The 23,316-nt window shown below is 37.7% G+C and overlaps 1 protein-coding gene across 2 annotated transcripts in view; it reads right to left on the minus strand.

Moving 5' to 3' along the window:
• LOC116707878 (leucine-rich repeat and fibronectin type III domain-containing protein 1-like protein) overlaps positions 1-23,316 on the minus strand; it is a 183,590-nt gene that overhangs the window by 6,919 nt on the left and 153,355 nt on the right. For both annotated transcript variants that reach the window (XM_032545553.1, XM_032545552.1), the window contains 2 exons: positions 13,728-14,374; positions 4,782-5,763 (listed from right to left, as the gene is read on the minus strand). In XM_032545553.1, coding sequence (XP_032401444.1) covers positions 5,756-5,763; positions 13,728-14,374 — 655 coding nt within the window. In that variant the 3' untranslated portion in view covers positions 4,782-5,755. The remainder of the gene's footprint in view (positions 1-4,781; positions 5,764-13,727; positions 14,375-23,316) is intronic.

The following is a 23,316-nucleotide window of genomic DNA, read 5'->3' on the forward strand; positions in this document are numbered from 1 at the left end:
TATTGGTGCTGGTTTAATCTATGAATGAGAATATTCAATGTTGTTGCTACAGTTTAACCTTTTCATCACTGGTAAGAAAAGATTTTTAATTGTGTTAACACTTTCAATTATATCTTAATGTGGTTATAAATCTAAAGCTACTTTACAAAATCAAAATTAAATTTCACAAATACGGAGCTAAGAGAATACTGATCAGAATTTTAAGATATGAAAAAAGTTGCATTTACAATTTACAAAGACATTATTCAATTTTACCATGAATTATATATTCCATAATCAATCCACGTGAATTCAAAACTAAAACGATTCTTATGATGGGGTTGCATCTTATTATAAATTACTCAAAGGGTTAATACTCAGAATACTGTCTCCTATCGTTTAAACCCACATTACATCGCCACCTCATCAACAGATTGGAATATAAAAAACTGTATCTATCTGCGTATCTGTTTATCTGAGCTGGCAAGATCTTTTTTAGACATTTAGGAGAGGAAAGAGGGTCACAAAATAAACGCTTTCAAAAATAAACATGCCATGTGTGCATCCATTGTCATCTATTATTCATAGTACCATGTTTCCTCTCAGAGGAACCAAAGGCACCTCACAGCACAATACAGCTGGAGCTCGATACACACTGAGCAATTCGCCACGCATCCCACTCACTGTTCTCCTTCTGTTTCCCCCTCTGTTCCTATTTCTTCCACCTCTCCTCCTCATCTTCTCTTGCCTGTCATCTTTACACTTCTTCTCTTCATATCCCACCTCCTCCCATTTTAGTCCTTACCTTTCCTATCTAAACGCTAAAACTATTGGGTTTTTTTTTCTTCTCGTAATTCAAGCTGAGTGAGATATACAACACTAACCTGCCCATTCCCTTCCTATGCAGTTCTGCTCAGTTCTCATCTCCCTCCAGTGCTCCGTCTGTAATTTCTCCTATTGAGTTTGATTTCTGTGGCTGCAATAGAAGGAGGAGTTATGAATGATGATGTCGAGTTTCTGCACTGTTTTAGATTTGTAGGGTGCTATGGTTGTACTTTGCCAATGGCGGCAGAGGAAGTGAACGTAGCCATTCAGTCCTTTTCGGCCATTACTCCAAATATTGAATTAACATTGACATCCATCTTGTTCAACTCGGCACTTCTCTTTTCACAATGAAATATGATTATTTAAGCTACACACAAGTTCCGGTAAGCTTCAAAGTGTCAAACTGACATATTAAATATGCTACAGCCAAACATTAGGAATTGGGAAAATTGGGTAAAATCTTGAACTTCAGCAGAATCCATGCCAGGAAGAAATTATTTCTCAATATCCGAGTGTCCAGATCCTCTATACCAGGGTTCTCAAACTTCAGTCCTCGAGGCCTGCAGTCCTGCAACTTTTAGATGTGCCTCTGCTGCACCACACCTGAATAGAATAATTAGGTCATTAGCAAGGCTGGGAGAACTGATCTACACAAGAAGGAGGTAATTAAGCCATTTCATTCCAGTGTTTTGTACCTGTGGCACATCTAAAAATTGCAGGTCTGCGGCCCTTGAGGACTGGAGTTTGAGACCCCTGCTCTATACGAAGCAAAGTATAGAACATGGGTAAGGTTTTTACCAGTCTAATACACCTTTTAACCTTTAACTATTATACTTTCTAATAGTTTTGTAGCAATATGTCTGTTCTCATATCATTAATAAAAAATCAGTAGCTTTAAACACAGTAAATACGAATTTTAGATTTTCACATATATCCAAAAACAACTTGGCAATCATACTGAACAAAAATCATCTTTTTGAATTATCTATCTGTTACTGTTCCCTATGCACATATTTCTATTAGGGTAATTTTAGAAAACAGAATTCAATTAAATGCCAGGTGTACTGTTACTGCCTGAGGCATGGCCTAATCAGAACAACTACAATGAACAGAAACGAATACATGGAATCATAGCTGTTGGAGCATGTTTGGTCTATCATTTTACTATGAAGTAAGAAAGAAAAAGTATATAATCCAACAATGTGTATGTTAAAGTCAAACAACCTGGTTTTTCTAAGTAAGATTTTTGAATTTTTTTTTTTATTAAATACCTGCGCAAGTGTCAATGTGCTAAAAGAAATTTTGTAATAATCTACCACCATTTGACTGTTTAGACCACAGGTGTCAAACTCCAGTCCTCAAGGGCCGGTGTCCTGCAGTTTTTAGATGTATCACAGGTACAAAACACTGGAATGAAATGGCTCAATTGCCTCCTCCTTGTGTAGATCAGTTCTCCAGAGCCTTGTTAATGACCTAATTATTTTATTCAGGTGTGGTGCAGCAGAGGCACACCTAAAAGTTGCAGGACACCGGCCCTTGAGGGCTGGAGTTTGACACCCCTGGTTTAGACCCTTTATCTGCTCTTTATGCTACTTTTACTTGCTGATAATTTCTCAGATTTTAAACCTTGACACTTCCCTTTCATATATGGCCAATTTTATATTTAATTTCTGCTCTTCACACAGACACAATTCTTGATTTCTGACTCTACATCCATCATCCTCTGATTTGATTGATGATTGATTGATTTCTGACTGCTAAATCATTTGGAAACACTCAGTAAGAAAGTTGGCTGAAATGACTTTACCATCTGTCACTGAAGTTGATACAAAGTGTCATTTCTAACATGAGTGTGTTTGACAGCTATCTCAAGCACTTTTCATACAAATGCACTAATATGTGCCCGTTCACATCTAGTCATGTCTACGCCACATCAGTGACCAGATGGGACATGCCTCTTAAACTGAAGTCACAGCATAGTTCATTAATTTGTATGGTTGGACTGAGATCTCACTCGAGCATTTTATCTTTAAATACAGCAAAGTGGCAGCAGAGGAGCAGCACTTGCATCTGTACAATGGTCACAGATGGCTGCTGTCACATTAAAAAACATGGGCCTGCATACACTTCATTAGTTAACTGATAATCAGTTCATTCCTTTCTGTGATGGGAAGCTTAAAGACAAAATAATTGCAAATAAGCACATTTAAACAAGTGGACTAATCTTAAAAAGCAACATCAAAATGTAATGCAAACTGCAGCAGCAGTGGCATATGAGTGTAGTCTTTATGTAATCTAGCTAGATAAGAAAGTCCCTGTTAATTTGCCAAAACTAGTTTTTATTTTGGAACTTGTATAAATTCAACTTTGGAGAATGGATGCTTGACTTCTGTCAGTAGGAATAAACACCTCCCAATGAAATGAAACTCCACATCTGATTGAAAGGAGTAAAATGTCCAGTGGGAGGTTACAGCAATGAACAATATCAGGGAGGCAGTAATGACCTGTATCAGTCATTCATCATCTTCATCAGACTGTGTGCAAAATATAGCAAGCTTCTTTCAGTTCTGACTTTATGAACTTTTGTGTGGACAACACCATCCCCACCAGAACACCGAGGTGCTTCACTAATAACAAACCCCTGTTCACCAGTGATCTGAAGGAGCCGAACAGGAAAAGAAGACACAACATATTTTACTTCTAACATTAAAAGAGACCAACATTGTGCTGCAATTATTGAAACGGTTTGTCAATTTTCCAGATTGTTTTTAATTACTTCCTGTTAGCCATTTACGCTTTCTTAGTATTTTGTAGAATTGCCTTTAAACTGTTTAAAACTTTTTTGGTGTCCTTCCACAAATTTCTCACAGTAGTTTACTTGTGCTTTGGCCCATTCCTCCAGACAGAACTGGTGCTAGATTTGTAGGCCATCTTGCTTGTACGTACCTTTGCATTTGTATGTTCAGTAATTGTATTAGATGAATGAAAGTATGAGCTGGTAAGAGGACATTGCAAAATCATAAATACATAAGATGACTGTTAAAAAAATCTTCTCTTCTATGCTCAGCAGAGAATACAGAAATTGTTATGTAAATACCCATTAAAACTACAGGGGTGCTAGTGACACAACATGGCAATTGGCAATTCTCAGCTGTAAATTGTTTGAGAGGAGTTCTTTAATTCGATGAAAAATGGAGAGGTGTAGGCCATTTAAACCTCACTACTCATTTCACTTGTTTTTCATTTTCTAAAAGGACACTTATATGCATTTATGATTTAATGTCTAATGAATATCAAGAGGTGTCCACCCAGTAAGAAAGAAGAGAAGCACTGAATACGCTGTTGATTATCTAAAATTAAAATAATTTCAAATTGAAAGTGAATGTGTATCTCTAACCTAAAGAAGAGACACTGAATTCTGCAGAACGTGACACCCACCTTTGTTGAATCTGTCTAAATAGATATCAATGACCCTCTTTTGTACAGAACTCCCCTTTAGGCTGTACTTTGCTTAAAAATATATCTTCTTCCAGCATATTAAATTTTCCACCAGTGTTCAATCACTGCCTCAGGTAGGCAGGATCAAAGCAGGAATCGGACAGAGAAATGGAGCTGCTTAGACACCCAGAGAAAGCAGCAGACTGGAGAGGGTTGCAATTCCTATTGCCTGTGGTGACATTGTTGCAGGGAAATCCTAATGAAACAGATTGTTTAGCCGAGGTGGTTCTCTAATTTCCTAGCTGACAGCAATTAGAAAGAGGTTTGTTAAACTGTTGCCCTCATTAGTTTACGAAGAGAAGAGACTGCAGAATCTGAATATTTTCAAAACTATCAGACAAGACCCAATATTGACGAATGCCCATGGTGGGTGCTGATGTGTCATATGTTACACTAATTACTGGAGCTGGCTATTTCGTTGTGGATACTTTGATTGCTCTTTTGGTTAGGTTAATTGCAAAAAACAATTGACTACTCACCTGCTTAGAGGCTTCTGAAGAGATGTGAGAGAAGTCGATCACAGTCCTTAAGGTCTTTATCCCATCCAGTGATAAACGATGCATACAGGACTTGAGCAGTAGCACACTGAGAACTGTGTAGTCTAGCACAGATCTTCCCTTATTGATTCAACATAGATTTCCAGAGTAGGCTCCAGTGTGTCCAGATTTGTCCCATTCTCTCCATAGGAGTCTTGATCAGTTTGTGTTTTCTGCCTACTTTGTCATTTCCAGAGGATGGATTCTAATTAGGAGATAGCATGGCCCAGTCACGGTACAGATCCACTTCCAGCTCAGCAGCCAGTGGAACAGCTTAGTTTATCGACATTTAACAGAACTGTGTTATTCAGTATTGATTAATAAAATAGAGCTTCACGGAGTCAACATCTGCATATGTCCCATGTGTGTCAGGTTAGGATGTATTTATATAAAACATCAGACTTGAAATGTACAGCCTGCCAGTGTATGGTTACCATTAAATCCATGTTCTGTTTCATGATGATGAATTTATTTTCTGTGTCTTTGTACCATCCACTCAGTCTGTATTGATGCTGCTCCTGATAGTGGTTGTTACTTTATATTTTCTATCCACTTTATTGTTAATAATTATCATAGGCCCGTGTTGTTTTTCAGCTCATTTTTTTCCCCTCAGCGTTCCACTTTCCCCGCTGATACTGATCGAAAAATGCCCTTAGATTACAAGTAATTCTGATGATCCCACCATCACCACGTCTTGACCGGTAGTCCAATCCAGATGCAATAACTAGTAAAAGCACTTGAAAGCAAATCGGACTGTAAAGGTCTATAACACCATGATATTCAAAGAAAGAAAGAAATAGATGCAGGAAACAGGAGATGCAGGGAGATGGGCTTCAGGGCCTCTTTGTCTTGGGAGTTTTCACCAACTTCTTCTGTCTGGTGATGTTTGTTTTCCCACATCTGCCAGAATAGCAACTTCAGGGTTCTAGAAAACAGGAGTGAGACAAGCTTTGTAAGTAGATGTTTAAGGTGTTGACTGCTATAACTCAGAAGGTTACAATCAGAGTAAAAGTATTGAATTTGTTTTAAAATGCAATAAAGAAAAATCACACTGGGTCTGAACAGGGGTAAGAAAAACAGGAGGTTCAGGGTAAAACAATAGCAGTAACAGAAAGTAAGAAAAATCTGCTAGATCAGTAGACCAACATTTTGGACAGAATAAGAGTTTATGTACTAGAATTAATTTATTTCCCACTGTTTACGTCTATGTAATGGAATTTGAGCAAAAAGGTCACTGAGTTGTTCTTGTGGTAGAGAGCTAAGATAATACAGCAACACTACTTTTCCACCTGCTCTGCTAAATTCCTCAAACATTGCTTAAAGCAATACATTTGAAAAAGACAAAGCTGACAGTTCAGTGTTTTGAATGTTAGCAATTTTAAAGGATGTCCTGTCTACATTTTCAAAGGCCAAATAGTGTGTTGCACTGAATGTACATGCTAGGTTTTATAAAACTACTTTTTTCTTTATAACTCATCAAACTCTTACTTTTAATAGGAACAATTTGTTTCTTTTGATGACAATTATAAGACGCTATCTGCTATGTAAGATCAATGCAAGAATAAAAAAATGTGTGCTGGGAACTATGAAAACTTTCCTTAAACTGTTTTGTAAGGTGGTTTGTCAGGGGAATTATTTTTCTGGTCCAGTTATGGCAGTTTTTTTTGTTTTTTTTTTAAGTGAATGAAGCACAGTCATTCTGAAATGTCTTCTGTTTAATCATCTATCACACAATGTCAGTGAATTAAAGGAGGTAGTGACTGTAGTTTGCAATGATTTAGAAGTGGATAGAAAAGCCAGAAGAAAAGAAGATCCAATCAGAACTGACTAAAACAAAAAAGGAAAAGGGTTGGATGGCAGCAAGCTGCACATGAGGCCTCCAGTGCAGGGTGGGAGCAGCAAACTAGATACAACAGAGGGCAATATGGGAATATAGGGGAAACAAAAAAATCTATGGTGCAAAGGTCATTACTCTTTGAGGGTCGTGTTGGCGCCATATCTTCCTGAGGTCAAGAGACCTTTCAGATCTTAAAGTTTCTCCATTCGACACTGTGAGGCCTTCTGCCATCTGCTACTAGAGGCATCAAAAATTGAGAGATACAAGAGAAGTGGAGAAGGAAACAGCTCAGAGACATTGAAATAAATAACAAGAAGCAGTGAAAAACAATGGTTTGAATGCAAGTGAACAGTGCAAAGAAATGTGGGGGAATATTGGGAAAATCAAAAAGTCAAAACAGAAAAGGCGGAGGCAGAGAAAGCAGAGACAAGTACTTTGGAAAGAAAGCAAGGGGAGAAGACATTGGCAATGGAAGAGCAGAATTTACAGAGACAGGTGGCAGTGAAGAATGAGGTCGGGCATATGGGATGACAATGAGGGGAGTGATGATAGATTAAAATACAAGGAGAACAGACAGGCTACAGGGTCATGGAGGGGCCAGGGGAAGAACACACAATTGCACTTCTCACAGACTCACTCACATCTTTGAGTTATGCTGTTTTTCAATACCATCTAACCTTGTGGCAACGTCTGCATTGGCTCAAGGAAGTTAAAATGGTTTTATTATTTGGACCTTTGAGCAGACATGGTAGGAAAACAAATTCTAAATGTAAGCAATAATGGTAGTTACCTGTTTTGATTTTCTACCCACACATGCCCTCAAAGCTCAACTAACTACAGAGTTATACTTTACCCTCCTGTCAGGGAGTTTCTTTGTCAAATCTTTTCTTGTTTGACAAAGAAACGTTTTCTCTTCCATAACAATTCTGCTTTTGATGTGAGACAAACATATTGTGCTTGCACTTTGACTGGGACTTCAGGGAGGTGGTCTTTGAGTTGATGTGTTAAGGTAGAGTATTTTAGAATGAATGCAAACAAAAGAAAGCATTTAGCATTCAAGACTATTTTGGAATACTGACTCCTACAGAAGATCCTGCCATCAACATCTACAACTAGACTCTTAAAAAGTCTGTATAATATTAGTTACAGCAGCATTCAGTTTCCTTTCTGGATATTCAAATATTAGTACAACAATAATTTACAATACCTTTCATATTAATATGGATATATTAATACTCAGAAGTGGTAACCTTTTTTATATAAATCACATGTTGGAGGTTTTATACCAGATCAAACATGTTAATCACTCTATCAGGCAGTATGACATGACCACGGTCAGCTAAAACAGTTAAGTTGTTGAAATATACAAAGCAGTGAGTTGGCAATTTATCCTCAGATCTGATATGTTAAGCAAGCAAAATGTTCAAGGATGTGGGCCAATTCTACAAGGGCCGACACAGACGAGTGTAGGTCTTAATGTCAGAATACACAATTTGTCACAGTTTGCTGGGTTTGGGGCTACAGGGCCAAAGTTTCTACTAATTTAAATCTACTAATAACCCAACTAATTCTCTAGTTAATATATTAATACTTGGAAGTGGTAACCCTTTTTTTTATAAATCACATGTTGGAGGTTTTATACCAGGTAATAATTTATTTTTCACTCCACTTTGCTCCTCTATTTTATAACTTTATCAGGTGGCTGCGTCGATGCAGACTCCTAAACACCACTGAAGGAGCCAAGTGTTGACTAGGCTTTCAAATTCCCCAGGTCTTAATCAATGCAGAATTTGTGGGATTTACTGGACAAACAAGGTTGATCCATGAAGGCCCCACTTTGTAAATTAAAAGATTTGCTGCAGACATCTTGTGCAGATTTCCGAGCATGTCGTCAGTAGTCAAAGGAAGTCTATAGCTTGATATGTGGCAGCAAAGCAGAAACCAATACATTATCAAGCAGGTGATCATAATGTTAAGCTGATCAAAATCAATCAAATAACTAACTTGTTTTATCATGGCAGTCATTAGCATCTGCAACTCTCCTTGTATGTAAACAAAAAGCTTTTCAAATGTAAGGAACACAGATTTCTTCATTTTCTAACTGCAGTAGGTTGAAAATTACTTTTAAAAATAACATACGACCAACAAATGTAACAATTCATATTCATACATAGAAATGTAAAAGTACTCTTGAAAGTAGCCTGAGTGTGTGCTTGTGTGTTTGACAGATGGGTGTCTCTATTTATCTGTCAATTGTTCTTTTCCTCAGGCTTCCTGATTCACTGCAGCTCTTTCTCTGATCAGATCAATGTTGCCATTCTCTGCATTGCAGCAAACAGAGTAACACATCACAAACACAGTTACACCCAGAGAAACCCAAAGAGCCTGTGCACCCCCGCAGGAGTATTGTCCCTCGCTGTAGGTTGCCCTCTAAGTGCCAGTGATGCTGGAATCAAAGGAAGGAAACAAAGACCACAAAAAGGCCAGCACTTTTTATTCCAGACTAAAGCCTCAAGATGAAAACTATTGTAATTGGTTTGCTGTCTGTCCTGTTTTTGGAGACTCTCTGACTTTTGAAATTCTTTTAGTTAGGGGAAATCAAAGAATGGAAAGGTCAATAGGGCCAGTAGATGTTATATTTAAGTTCATATCTATAATTATAATAAAATTTATAATTCCCAGCTATAATTAGGTTGTCCTGACTTTTCTTGTTTGCAACCTTACTTTTGCCTTCAGTCTCTGTGCACCAATTAAGTTTTTGGTGTCTGTACATATCACACATCACCAAAAACCCTCAAAATCAGTTACTCTCCCCTGTAGTCTCTTTGACACCTGAGGGACTCAAACATGTTTGTAATTCCACCTTTCTATAACACTTACCAACTGTGATGTTGAGTGGATTTAACTGAGTCATATACAGCGGAACTACTGCAAAATCAGCAAAGTTCATAGCAGTGAAACCTTTCCCTGAACCCTCAGGCTAAGCTTCTTCATGCCGCACATATCTCTTGTTCTCCTGCCGCTATCACCATGAGGCTCAGTATCGTCTCTCATAAACTCATTCACAGAGGCCAATTGAATGACATATCAACAACTGATAACGTATTTCAACTCAGCTGTTTAAGCCACTCATGTGAAAAGGTGTCTCCATTTATTCATCCCATTAAACCCCCTGCTTTCCTGAAAGGATTAGAGTTGAGGGAGAAATGCTCTGGTGTAGGTTTAGTACGCAGAGCATATGCCCCAAAAAGATTTCACACGCTCATGTGGTTTTATATTATTATAACACTCGTTAGCATTTCAAGTGAACTTTGAGAGTATATGAGGTCACTTGAGCAGTGAGAATCAAGGGAAGTGGGTCTGATTACGTAATACAAAGGCTACATCCAACAGTTTTTGCTTGCAATTAAATTATTACATAAGTAACTATTAGTTCAGAATGTTGTCTGCTACAAAAGAAATATGCATTATGATCATTATTTGCTGTTTGTTTGATGCTGTTTCTAATTCAGGATTGCCTTAACACAGAAAATGCAACAGTTATAGCCTATAACCTGGACTGTGAATCCAGGTTATAGGACTCTTAAAAGTTTTTTCTTTCACAATTATCTTAAGGTTCTGGCTATTCCTGCTGTAAACTGCACTTTTTCTGCAACATTTTTTCCTTCCACTCAACTTTCGGTAATAAACTTGGATACAGAACTCTGTGAATGACCAGGACCTTTAGTGTCTTGTTCTTTTTGTGGTGGTTATCAATGACTCCTAAACAATTGCCATCTGTCTTCCAACATTATTACACTTGCCACAACATGGTCAAAGCACAGCATTTATCTGTTAAAAGTCACCCCGTATTCATCTTATTTTTTTTTGTAATATAAAATTTTGTTTTTCAGTAACTGTTAGTTATTTGTGAAATTACCAGAAATAAAAACTACATCACTTTGTGTGTATCAAGTTTTTATGAGTGACTAGCAGACTAAATCAGTATTATTCTGAGTATTGTGTTGACATCTACAACAACTGAACCATTTTCAATTTGTTTTTGGTAATAGGACATTTATAGGTGCCACAGAGGCATGTTTTCATTATCTATCATGGTCCCACTGTCCAAGGTCATATAAATCTTTTGTGTATTTTTCTAGTTAAATATTTTTAGCTCAGAATTTTAATTATAAATCAGTAGATACACACTTTGACAAACAGTGCTGTATAATTTAACTGAAGGTTTTTGTGGTTTGCAGCTGTGGTTTCCATTTTTTCAATACATGTCCAAAACAAACTGTTTTCTTTTAAATGCCATCGAGTTAACGTTATACTCAACGGTAGCTGGTTTCCAGAAAAGTTGAACAAAGCTAAGCTAAGCAACGCAAGCTAATTCTGAAAGCTTTCAAAAAAGAGAATACTCAAAATAAATTTTTTTCAATATAATTTTCAAAATATCCTATTTAGACTATTGAAACTAGCCGAGTCCAGGGAGACTCGTAAGACATGAAGGACGCCGGTCTTCAAAAGCAGAATTGGATTCTAGTAATTTTTATAAACCTATTGTCAAATCCTAGCAACCCAGTTACTCAATTGAGAATGGCTAAAGTAGATATGGAAGACTGATAGCAGTAAAAGGAGTCATGGCTGGGGTATCTTCTTAAGACTTGTAAGTTTTTGCAACATCACATGAAAGAAAATGCCGCTAGCTTTAGATTGCTTTATTTTGATTTTTGGTTCTATGACCAATTTATGATGAGAGCATACTGCAGAAATGTAGTAGAAAGTACTAGTAAAAAGAGATCTACTCCTACAGTAGATCTCTTTCTGTAGGAGTGGCACATTTGTGACAATACTGCCTTGTAAGTCAAATGTTATTGTGTACTTGACTTTGGGAGTCAGCTGGATCCCCATTAAATTTGCAAGACTGTGATCACAAAAGAGATGCCATCTTAAAGATAGCATCCAGCTGCCATCTTAATAGGAGCTAGATGAAAGTTTTTGTTGGGCTGACAATTTACAGAGAAGTGTACCCAAATTGTAGAATGATTTGTTTAGTCTCAGCATCTATGTTCTTAATTTTTTTTAAAGATTTATTAAATGGTCTTTGTCTGTAAACATCCAAACATAAGATATTCATAACATTTTTTCTTTAATTTTTCATGTTGAACATTGCTTAATGAATGTTAAGGAAGATTCATTAAATAATAGTCTCTATCATAAACCCATTTTTGTGTTATAGCTCTGCTATAAAGGAAAATAAAAGAAACCCCTATCTGCTCATTTATGATTCATCAATCAAGCTGGTTATGTCTTACAGAGATGTAAGTTTTAATCAAGGAAGCTGGCATGAATTAGAACTCAGCAGGATATATTTTAAGGTGTGAGTATTGAGCATAACCCATTCTAAAGGTCTGCAAAATCAACATTCAGGTGCCAAATCCAGGGATACACACACTCAACACTTTATTACATCCTAATAGTACCAGTTGTGGACCACTTTTGGTTTTAGAATTGTCTTATTTTTTTATGGCTCAGATTGAACAAGGTGTCCATAATAGTTTTTTGCAGTTTATGCGGATTTCTTAGTTTAATGTCCATAATATAAATGTTCTGTTCCAAAAGATCTTAAAGGTTCTCTACTGAATTGGACTTTGGAAATTCTGGAGTATAGTGAATTATTTGCCATGTCCATTAAACCAGTTCAAGTTTAACTCAGTTTTATGACATGGTGCATTACCCTGTCTTAAGTAGCCTTACCGGCTAGAAAGTAGTCACAGTGGTAAGATTATGGTTGTTAAATTATGAACAATAATCGGAGACTGTGAGACCTGTCAATGTTGGTCTAGCCTGTTATTCTGTAGTTTTGGTGAGCATTATTTTCTGATCTTTGGCATTGATAATTACTTTTGGCCAGCACATTTGCAACGTACTGAATAATGTGACTTTTTCGGGCCAATCACATAGAGACCCTTCTGAGAGATTGTGCATGTAAATCTGAATGGCTCAGCATTTTCTAATATTCAAACTACCATGCATGTTTAATGGCACTTAGATCATCTCTGTATGTCTGGTCTGAACTTCAGCAAGTTGTGTTTGCCAAATTCTGGTAAATAAATGTGTTGAGTTGCTGCTCTGAGAGTGGCTGTTTGCCATTTGTGTTTGGAAACAACTGAACAAGTGTACCTGCTGTCACTATCATATGTGTTAGCTTGGAGAAGTGACCAAGGAAGGTTAATTTTAGCCCCTATTTTCTTTGCACAATCACATAGAGACAGTCCAAAAGCACCTACGTCCTGTCCTAAAATGCACTGTCTGAAAGGCTGACTTTTGCTTTTATCCCTATTTCCTTCAGACTCATTTCAGTAATTTCTGCTTCATCTAATACTATAATACTATAGTATTAGTATTGTCTGACAAACTGCCAAGTAATGCTTGTGGGAAAAACATCACATTACCACATACATGTAACTTGAGTAAGTGAAGTAAATTCAGATATGTCATATACGTAGCAGCTTAAGGATATATAGAATTATCTTTCTCCCTTAGGAGTCAATAAACAAAATCCAAAAGACAAGTTAGCAAAACAGAGACGACAACACTTGGAGAAGACTCATCACAGATCGTTTTCTGTAATGAGATTAACTATAAATGTTAAGTAAATTTTTCTTGCATAGCGCGGCATTTCAAAGAGAATGTGTTAAGTAGGACTTAAGAGCCGACTGAAGCACTAAAAACAAAAGGTTGTCTCACCTTCTGTCTCATATTTAGTACGTGCACAAGGATGGTGTCTCTCATTTCCATTCTCGCACACACTCACCCAGTTTCTCGCGTTTTTCTCTGTTATTATCTTGCTCAATTTCACTCTCTGAATTGCACATTGTCTATTTGTCTTCCCACATCACTCTCTGTTTGACGTTATTTGTGTCCCTTTGTATTTTCCCACCCACCTTTACTCTGTCAACTTCTTTTTTTTTCACTCCTTTTAAGCACTTTCTTCTATGCTCTGCTGGTTGGTACTTTCTATGTCTATTTAGTTTTATCTTTCTGTCTTTCTATGGTTCTACTACCTGCTAGTTCCATGGGAGATGAAGGATCTTTGGTGACAGATGATGGTCTTATTTTCATCTCAATGGAAACCCTGGAAGAGAAGCGGGCCTTGGTTGGGGAGAGCAACTCCTCATTAGCCAAGGAGTCTGTCTTTGCCATGACGCTCTGTTCGCTGCTCTCCTCCTCGACCAATGCCACAGTGTCTTTCGTAGTGTTGCTAGGTGACATAGCCCTAGATGGCAACAGCACCTGTTCGTCCTGACTGTCTGTCATCTTTGAGGCAGAGTGAGGAAGGACTTGAACCTGGCTGCCTCCTTGTCCGTTGCTCTGTGGCCTTGGCGCTGTCCCTGCAATGGTTGCTTTTCCATGGCCAGTGCCTTGATGACTGTAAACCTTGTATCGGATCATTAAAATAATGATGAAAACCAGCACAGATGCAACTATAATTCCTCCAATGATGATGATCATAGTGCCACCCAAGAAGTGGCTATGAAGTGCTTGACACTGACTGAACTCAGTGTCTGTGGTGAATGAGAGGCAGCCCAGAGGTCGCGTTGCAGTCAGTGATGTGATGATGTCATCAAATACAGCCAGGACACAGAGATCGTAGCTGCGTCCTGCAGCAAGGTCCCGGACAAGAAAATCATTGGTGGTGGATGGAATCATCCTGCAGAAGACAAAGGCAAGAGATGATGTCAGTGAGATGATTGAACCACCATGCATACTGTAGGGAAGAAGAATATTTAAAACAGTGCATCTACAGATAGACGCTTTGCATGTTCACGTCATATTAAAGAAAGCAGACAAATAAAATGAGTGTTTATTTACAACCAGTATAAATTAAACAAATGTGTTGGGTTTTAAGCTTGAAACACATTTCCATACAACCAAGTAATTAATTTACAAAAATATTTATCCATGCATGTAACATCAATACTGCAGCGTTTGTTTTAGGTCAATTTATATTGATGAAGTTTAGAATTTAAACCTTAGACAAGTAATTCCATCTTGTTATAAGGAAATGTAGTGCTGAAAAAGCCAAGAGCATTTGCATTGATGTATCTTTGACTCTTGTCGTCTCATTAAATGACTGTAACTCCCTGAAATCACCCCATATGGTAGTTATGGGCTCTGCAAATCCTGCTTAGTAATGGTTAAAAAAAGATCTCCAAACACTCTATATCAGTGCTTCCCAAACATAATCCTCAAGTTTTAGATGTTTTAGATGCCTCCTTGCTTCCAAACACTTGACCTTAATAAGTGGGAGATGAACAGGCTTCTACAGCATTTGGTGGCTGCAGAGGAGGTCATGCAATTAGTTGAATCAGGTGTGCTGGAACGGAGTCACATCTAAAATATGAAGGGCAGGGATACTTGAGAATTAGGTTTGGGGACCATTGCACTACTAGATGAAGCTGAATGGATCTTCTGTGGGAAGCAAACCACACAAACAAAAACAACCCATAACACCCAAAGGAATGCTTTGTAACGTCCGGTTAGCAGACACCAGAGGACACCTCCACTTAGTATTTGAGCATGCTCTGATGAGTCAGAGCTCTTTTGGCAGCGTGAAGAACACCTACACGATGAGCAGTTAGTTTTATTGTTGAGACTAATCTGTTTAACTGCATCTGAGCCAGCAGAAGGTGGCTGGTAGCAAAGGCATTACTGACCTGTTGAAGCCATTGCCATGATTCAGACTGAAACCCATATCATCCCTGCCCCTCATTTTTAGCCCTAACCTTATTTGCCTAAGGGTATTTCAATTGTTTTTGCTTTGTTAGGGCCAAAGATGAAAGCTCATGGATTAAGGAGTCTTAAAAGCAAACAAAATAAATAAATAAATGTCTTAAGTCTTTTTGCAAATTCAAGTACAAGTGTACATAACTCTGTAATTGCTAAACTGCTACAATGTCTAAATAGTGCCCCAAGATATGATATTTAATACGACTGTTAATATATTCAATAAGAAATATATAGACAAAAATATATACATCAACTATTTCAACCATTTTGGTTGTTCAAAAGTACCTCCTGTAATCCAAGTTTACATAGAACCTAACATGTCTATTTGCTGCTGCATTGCACCGATGAGCTTGATAAGCCTGGGCAATTGAAATAAGAACCTTAAGACATCAGATGTTTAAAGAAGTTATGGTTTTATTATCTGCGATAAAATATGAAAGATACAGAAAGTGTCATTACATGTTTCATGCACTGCTGCCTGAGGCACAACAGCCACCGCACTGGCCTTATTTCCCAACTGAGCTGGAATTCATCTTTCTGTGATCCGACAAACACTTGCAAAAAATCTAACCCTCACTACTACAGAAACAATCAGTGTTTGATTAAACCATCCTGATTCTTCCCTTTGTTAACATTTTCTTCTGCATCCCAAGAAGTAAACAAATCATATAAAATTTTACTGAACATTTTTGCTGGTGGAATCCACCAGAGAAATCACCATGATAATATATAGCAGTACTTTTTTTGCATGTACCTTTTGCCTTCATACTCATTTTATCTGCATTTCCTCTGGGGGTTGTTACATACAGAATAACTAGGAGACGTGTCAAAGACCCATATGTCACTGTTACATTTCCCTTTTGCCTCAGTCGCATGTTCCTCATAGTGACATAAATCTTCTTTACTATCTTTCTCATGATCATGCTGTAAATTTATATTCCTCCTCTCAGTGGAGACAGACAGGCTTTACAACATAGTACAGAGCAAAAAACATTGGATGGAAAGTCAGTGAGTGCATTTATGTTTGTGTTTGCGAAAGCCTGTGGGCAGCGTGGAATTGCCTGGCCCAGTCTCAGTGCCAAGAGTAGTGATGGCACCAAACCACAATCCAGGAAGTATACCTTGGCAGAAAGCTTTGTGTGTTTTCTGAGTGTGTGTCTGTGTGTGACCTTGTGTGTTTGTGAACTGATGTGAAAGAATCCCTACACTTATTTCCTGATCAAAATTGGGCCAGAAAATCTTCGTTATTTCTTGCTGGAGGGCAACAAGATGATGTGATAGCAGATTTGGGAAGGAATTCTCAGACGTGAAAAGGAAATAAGAACAGAAAAAGAAGATAAAAACATCTCTATTTGCATTCCCAGACATGGGAAATTGTGGTTTTCCCTATAATGTTTGATGAAAATATATTTTTAGAGGATTTCAGCTAAATATAAGTCACTATCCTGTGGTGACGTCCAAAACATCTATTCTCATCTGAAATCGTCAAACTGCTGTGCTTCTTTTAATTCTTTGACAATATCTTTTTTGATTAAACTTGAAAGTTGTGATGTTGTAAAGACTCTTTCTTTGTTTCTCACAATGCAAGGCGAGGTGTGTAAAGGTGCCCTCAGGAGCTGAACAGTCTGACTCAAAACACATTATGTAAAAGTCGTGACAGATTATAATTAAATTTCCATGGAGATAGGAGTGAGTTTCAATATTTGTTACAAAACCAACTTCTGGGCTTGCTTTGAAAGTGACTGGAGAGCTGTTTATGTTAATGAGGCACAAATAAAAGTAATGCATGGAAAAACGAGCCTAAATGTAAGTACAGTACATCAGTAAATGTCAGAGAAAAACCATAACGCTTTGGAGGTAATCCTCTGAAATAAGAAGTAGAAATTTAAATATCACTTCTGTTACTTTAAAAGTCTACAATCTCATTCGTGGGTTAGTAAGAGAGAACATTTATTATATTTAACTGGTGGTAGTTACTACCTCTACAGCATGTCAGTGTTGTGCAGAGGTCTGCTAACTAGCCGTCATTTAATCCAGGTGTGTTGAACCAGGGAGCAAATTAAACCAGGCAGGACACCAGCCCTTTAGGACTGACGTTAGACATCCCTAATTCAAAGGACCTTCGAGCTTTTAGCAATTTTGCATTTTTTTGGAAGTTTCTTTCAGATTAAAGGAGCATAAAAAATACTGGTACTTCTCCATGTTTGGTTCTGATTCTGGGGATGCAGAGTAGACCTGAACTAGAAGACCCGAGTGAAATGGTAAATAGTCTGTGTACGTACTTGGATAGTGCTTTACTTAATCCAGAGGAGTCCAAAGCACTTTACACTACATTCAGCTATTCACCCAGTCATATGCAAATGGTGGTGAGCTACGTTGTAAATTAATTGTTTTTCTCCACAGTCTGCACGTGGTATTTGCTCTTTATTGATAAAGTAAAGAAAATAAATGAACAAAGAATGCCTAACAAGCAAAATAGGACAGTGATAATTTATAAAGAAATGTGCAAGTAAAGGGGACAATTAAAACACAAGGCATTTGAAATAACTATATGTAAATAATGATAATTTTGAAAGTTAAATATTTTATTCTTTTTTGGGTTCCTATTATTCCTATCCCTATTATGCAAATACAGGCTCAAGTTCAGTAAGTAGTTCTGCAATATACTACATTGTCCTCTTAACAATTTGCTGTTTGTTCCTGGTGTTAATGAAACTCAATAATGCAAACTCCAGCACAGCATCAGGAGACTATTTATAATCCCCACAGAGAGTCCAATGAGATTTCACTGTGGTCAGTTGGAACTGGGGAGCAACACAGCTTCCCCATGGGCTGTGACATGGAGCAATCTGTCACAGCACATGCATCATCCAGAATACAGAACAGCCGTAGTAATGGCCCCATCGCTGCATATTCTCCGCTCACTAAAACTGTTCCAGAGCCCTTATTCTCCTTCTTGCATGGTTTGAAATGAATGATCAGTCTGTAAAATTTAAGACATTCTAATGGCAGGTTAACTTTAAGAATGTAACTGCTTCTAATACAGCAACATTAGGATAATATTATTTAGTATAATTTACTGTAGTTATCTAATTAGCTGGGCTATGAGTCAACTATCTACATTTAATTATAAAAAAAGTAGAATACAGTGGGCATAAAAAGTATTCACCAACTTGGACATTTTGCCCTTTTGCTGCTTTTACAAAACTGTCAGACAATTCTTTCACTATGTATTGTCAAAAGTCAAAACTGAATTTTACAAATGACAAAAATAAGTAATATGATTGCATAAATGTTCACCCCCTTTAAATGACCTGATTCAACAGAGGTCCAACTAATTGGTGACAGTAGTCTCAAAAGGAGTGGAATGCAGATCACCTAAGTGCAGTGATTGTGTCTCAAGTGACTGTCAATAAAGACATCCATGTCTGGAAGGTCCATTTTCTGCTAAATAAGTATTCCTGGCTATCATTGCAGTATGAACACTAAAGAAAACTTCAGCAAATCAGAGAAGAGATTACTGAGAGTGTAGGTCACGGGATGGAAACAAAAAAATCTCCCATGCACAGAATATCCCTGAAGTTCCGTTAAGTCCACCATCAAAAAATGGAAATACGGCCCATGAGCAAATCTGCCTAGATCAGGTCATCTTCAGAAGCTTCAGAATCTAGAGACTGCATACAACAACTGTTACCCTGATTTTCCACAGTCAGTGTTGAAGAAGACTCATAGAAAGACTCTGTGGTCAAGTAGAAGAAAGTTCTTTGATCTGATGAGACCAAAATGGAGATTTTTGGCTGTCGGACAAGACGTTATATTTGGTGGACACATCATCACAAACACAACATTCCTAGTGTGATCCTCACTGTGAAAAATAGTGGTGGCAGAATCATGTTGTGAGGATGCTTCTTTGCAGCAGGCCCTGGAAGGCATGCAAAGTTAGAATAAAATAAATGCAGCAAAATATCAGGAAATTCTGGAGGAAAATTTGTTAGTGTCTGAAAGATAACTATGGCTTTGGAGAACATGTATTTTCCAGCAAGACAACAAATTGAAGCATCCAGCTAAAGCTACACAGAAGTGGTCTCAACATAACAAGATGGATGTTCTGGAGCGGCCCAGTCAAAGTCAAGACCACAATATCATAGTGCATTTGTGGCTGAACTTGAAAAGGATTGTTCCCAGTCAATATCCAAGAATACTTTTAATAAGCACTGTATCTGAACACAAATTAGTCATACAGAAGGCCACATTTTGACACTTCTGTGACTCCATCTATTTTATGCAGTTCAGCAAATATTTATGCAGAAATAGGACAACACTATTACTACTGATCCTGAACCACACAGTTTAAAACATGACATTTATTGCACTGTATAGAGAAATTTGTACATTCTGAAGCCTGCTGGAGTGTTCCATGCCTGTGCTCATGTGACACAAATTGTAGAATGTGAGATTCTCCCAGAAAGCTCTTGGAGCCCAAAGCTGTTGCCCTTTAGTTATAACATGCAAGAATTCCCACGAACTCTTGTGAGCCAGGCAGATAGACTACACTTTAGTTTAGTTTTAATTGGCTGTCCTGCTTTCATTGTGTGGGTCAACTGAGCCTTTACCATGTTGGGTTTATGCTGAACATAAATAGCAAGACACTGGGTATTCAAGTTAAACATTCTCAAAAGAAGACGGTGGAGTTTATAGGGCTGTCACATTAAAATAAGTTAAATATGAAAATCATATAATTTGTGACAGTCACAAGCTGTGTCTGTGTACAATGTAGCTGTCTTCCTTGTCTGATGTTACAGATTCTTCTTGTTACAGTAGGAATCATGTGACATCATATATTTTTAATTGATTTAATTATTTAAGCATTTTATTACTGTCTTATCTTAGACTAGGACAGCGACGGGCCGTGGTGAAGCAGAGAAATAGCTAAAACATGTAGGGCAGTGTGTCTTGAGAACCAGAGTTGGGAAATACTGCATTAGAGGCACTTGTTCTAAACAGTAAAGAAACAAGGGGTGCTGCACTGCTGACTGCTGCATCTATATGTTTTCAAGAGGGAGAGAATGCACATGTTTTGAGTGCAGCTGCTATTTCCATACCCTGCGAATATACACTGTGTGCGCTATTATAAATGAAGTCAGTATTTTGGCCATGTAATCTTTTTTATGCATATTTTATAATTCCAGGCTGGATAAACCTGAATGCATAAAGGATTTAAGCATAACAGATGTCTGTAATGAGAGAGGGTGTGGCTTACGGAGGTCAACACCCTATATTAAGGTGTGCATAGTTATTAGGCAGCTTCTTGTTTTTAGGTATAACTGACTCTGGAAATTGAACAATGACCAAACTCTTAAAATTACTGTATTAAGATATTGGGGCGAGATCACAGAATCATCAAGCACTTTTTGTTGCAAATAGTCAACAGGGCCACCAGAAACCTGTTGGACCCAATAAGGAGCAGGCAACCCTCACTAAATACTATCTGTTGGAAAAATGACCCTTACACTGTATCAAATACAAGGCCACGCATACACGCACACCCCCACACACCCCTACAATCTCATCAGTGTGCTTCCTTGAGCCTGACGTTTTTATTTCTGAATTTTACTGGCTTGACTGACAGCAAGATGTTTTGGGTTTTTTTTTTAATACTGTCCATCAATCAGGCCTCAAGCAGCTAAAATGCATACAACAGTACACAAACACACTCTTTCACTTCCACACACGCTGTCACAGAGTCACATCCTGAGATTTGGGCTGTGACTGTTGATCTAAGCAAAAACGCCCAGTGCATATTGATGAGAATGTGCCCTGGGTGTTTTTAAATAGTTTAATGTGCCAATTATTCCACCAGAGCAGGTGGTCCAGAGACGAGAAGGGCAAAGGTTTGACAGCACAGCTCCAGCAACATGCACACCAGGTCCATTTTTGTGGATATACTGCAATAAAAAAAGTGAACTCAACATGAATAAACGTTAAGTTATTTGCTGACTTACAATAAACACTGAATCATTGAAAAATGATATTCAAGCACATTGGATTGAACTGACTATTCTTTAAACCTGACTCTTCTTTAAAAAAAAAATTACACAATACAACATAAAAAAGTCAATCAAAAAAGTGTCAGCGTATGCAATTTTTGGAAGAACAGAGCAGTCATTAGGTAATTTACAAGTCAGGAGGTGAGATTTGATGTCATGAGCTTTAGTAATAAACATACCTGCAACACTGTTAATCATTCTGTGGGGACTTTTCCTTCTGAAGCTCAGGTGCTGTATGCCCTGTCATGTTGACCTTTCTGAAGAGATGAGCCACTCCCTGAGATACACCTTCCCTGAGAATCTGAGTCAGTAGATTTGGGGTCACTCTGATTGGCTACACCTGTGACACGACCCTCCTCATTCACTGTTATCATAATCTCATGGTGTATAATTTTGCCCTATCTCTCAAGTCCTCTCCAGTCTCTTGTCTTCAGCCTTTGTAAGTATCTCTCTCCTGAAGGCATAACTCTACACAACTAGATAATTTGCTTTGTCATATTCTATTGCAACATGACTTTCAGTCATTTACAGTGTTATTCAAAAATCAGTGCACCATACATATTTAAAAAGTAGTTTTGGGAGCTCATTATCTTGATAAACATTTTCCCACAGCTCAGAGCAGATGCAGCAAGACATATTATTCAAGTCTACAGAAAGACATCAAAGCTTTCCTCTAAGCTCTTATTTGGCAAAGTTGCAACAACATCTCTCTTGAAAACATCTAAAATAATGTAACTTCACGACCTTGAGCATCTTTACATCAAGTGATTACATTGTTATTATTGCAATTAAGAAGGAAAGCGCTTGGGTTAAGTAGGAAGTTTATTATGTGTACAGTCATCAGCCACTTTCCAGGTACGCACAGTTTTGACCCATTCTTCCTTCAAAATGACTTTAATCCTATATTCAACAAGTTCATCAGGGTGTCAGAAATGTTCCTGAGATTTTAGTTTATATTGACATGCTAACATCATACAGTAGCAGATTTGTCAACTGCATATCCTTGATTTGATCTGCTGGTGTAAAACAAAAATGTGCTCTTCTGTATTGAAACCAGTTTGAAAAGCTCTGAGCACTGAACACTATGTGACGTGGTGCCGTATCCTAGAAGAAGTGACCATCAGATGAAGGGAACATTGTGGTTATAAAGGAATAGACCTGATCGGCAACAATATTCAGACCGTGGCATTTAGCAATGCTCAGGGGCCCAAAGAATGACAAGAATGTCCCCTATACCATCACATCATCACCACAACATGCCTGAAATGTTAATCTAGCAACATGGAGCCATGCTTTTATTGTGTTTGCCCAAATTCTGTTCCTATTGAGGATCAAGACTGCTTGTTCCAAGCAGTCTTGTTCCAAGCAGTCTTGATCCTCAATGCATTTCATGCATTTCATGTTTCGGTGAGCCTATGCTAACTGTAGCCTGAGTTTCCTTTGTTCGATAACATGAATTTTTTGCTTTTATAGCATCTCAAAATATCTTTCCCAAATTCTGCCTCTGACTTTGAGGCATTTTCCTTCACTGCTGAATTTTCTATTTTATTTATTTATTTTTTATCATTCTCATTATCAAACTGGAGACAGTTGTACATAAAATTACAATGCAGTCCTTTGAAGTCTTTGATAGTTTAAAACTAATTTTAATTACATGTGTTCCTGATTTCTATGCTCTGATTAAACTTCAACAAGTCACACATCATATATTAGTGCTTAAATGCACTCAGTTGCTTCCATGAAACGGCTGATTGGCTCTTTGCGCTAACAACAAATTTAATGGGTGTAACCAATAAAGAAGCCAGTAAAAGTAATT

The sequence above is a fragment of the Xiphophorus hellerii genome, chromosome 18, assembly GCF_003331165.1.
Source record: "Xiphophorus hellerii strain 12219 chromosome 18, Xiphophorus_hellerii-4.1, whole genome shotgun sequence".
In the NCBI taxonomy this organism is placed as follows: Eukaryota; Metazoa; Chordata; class Actinopteri; order Cyprinodontiformes; family Poeciliidae; genus Xiphophorus; species Xiphophorus hellerii.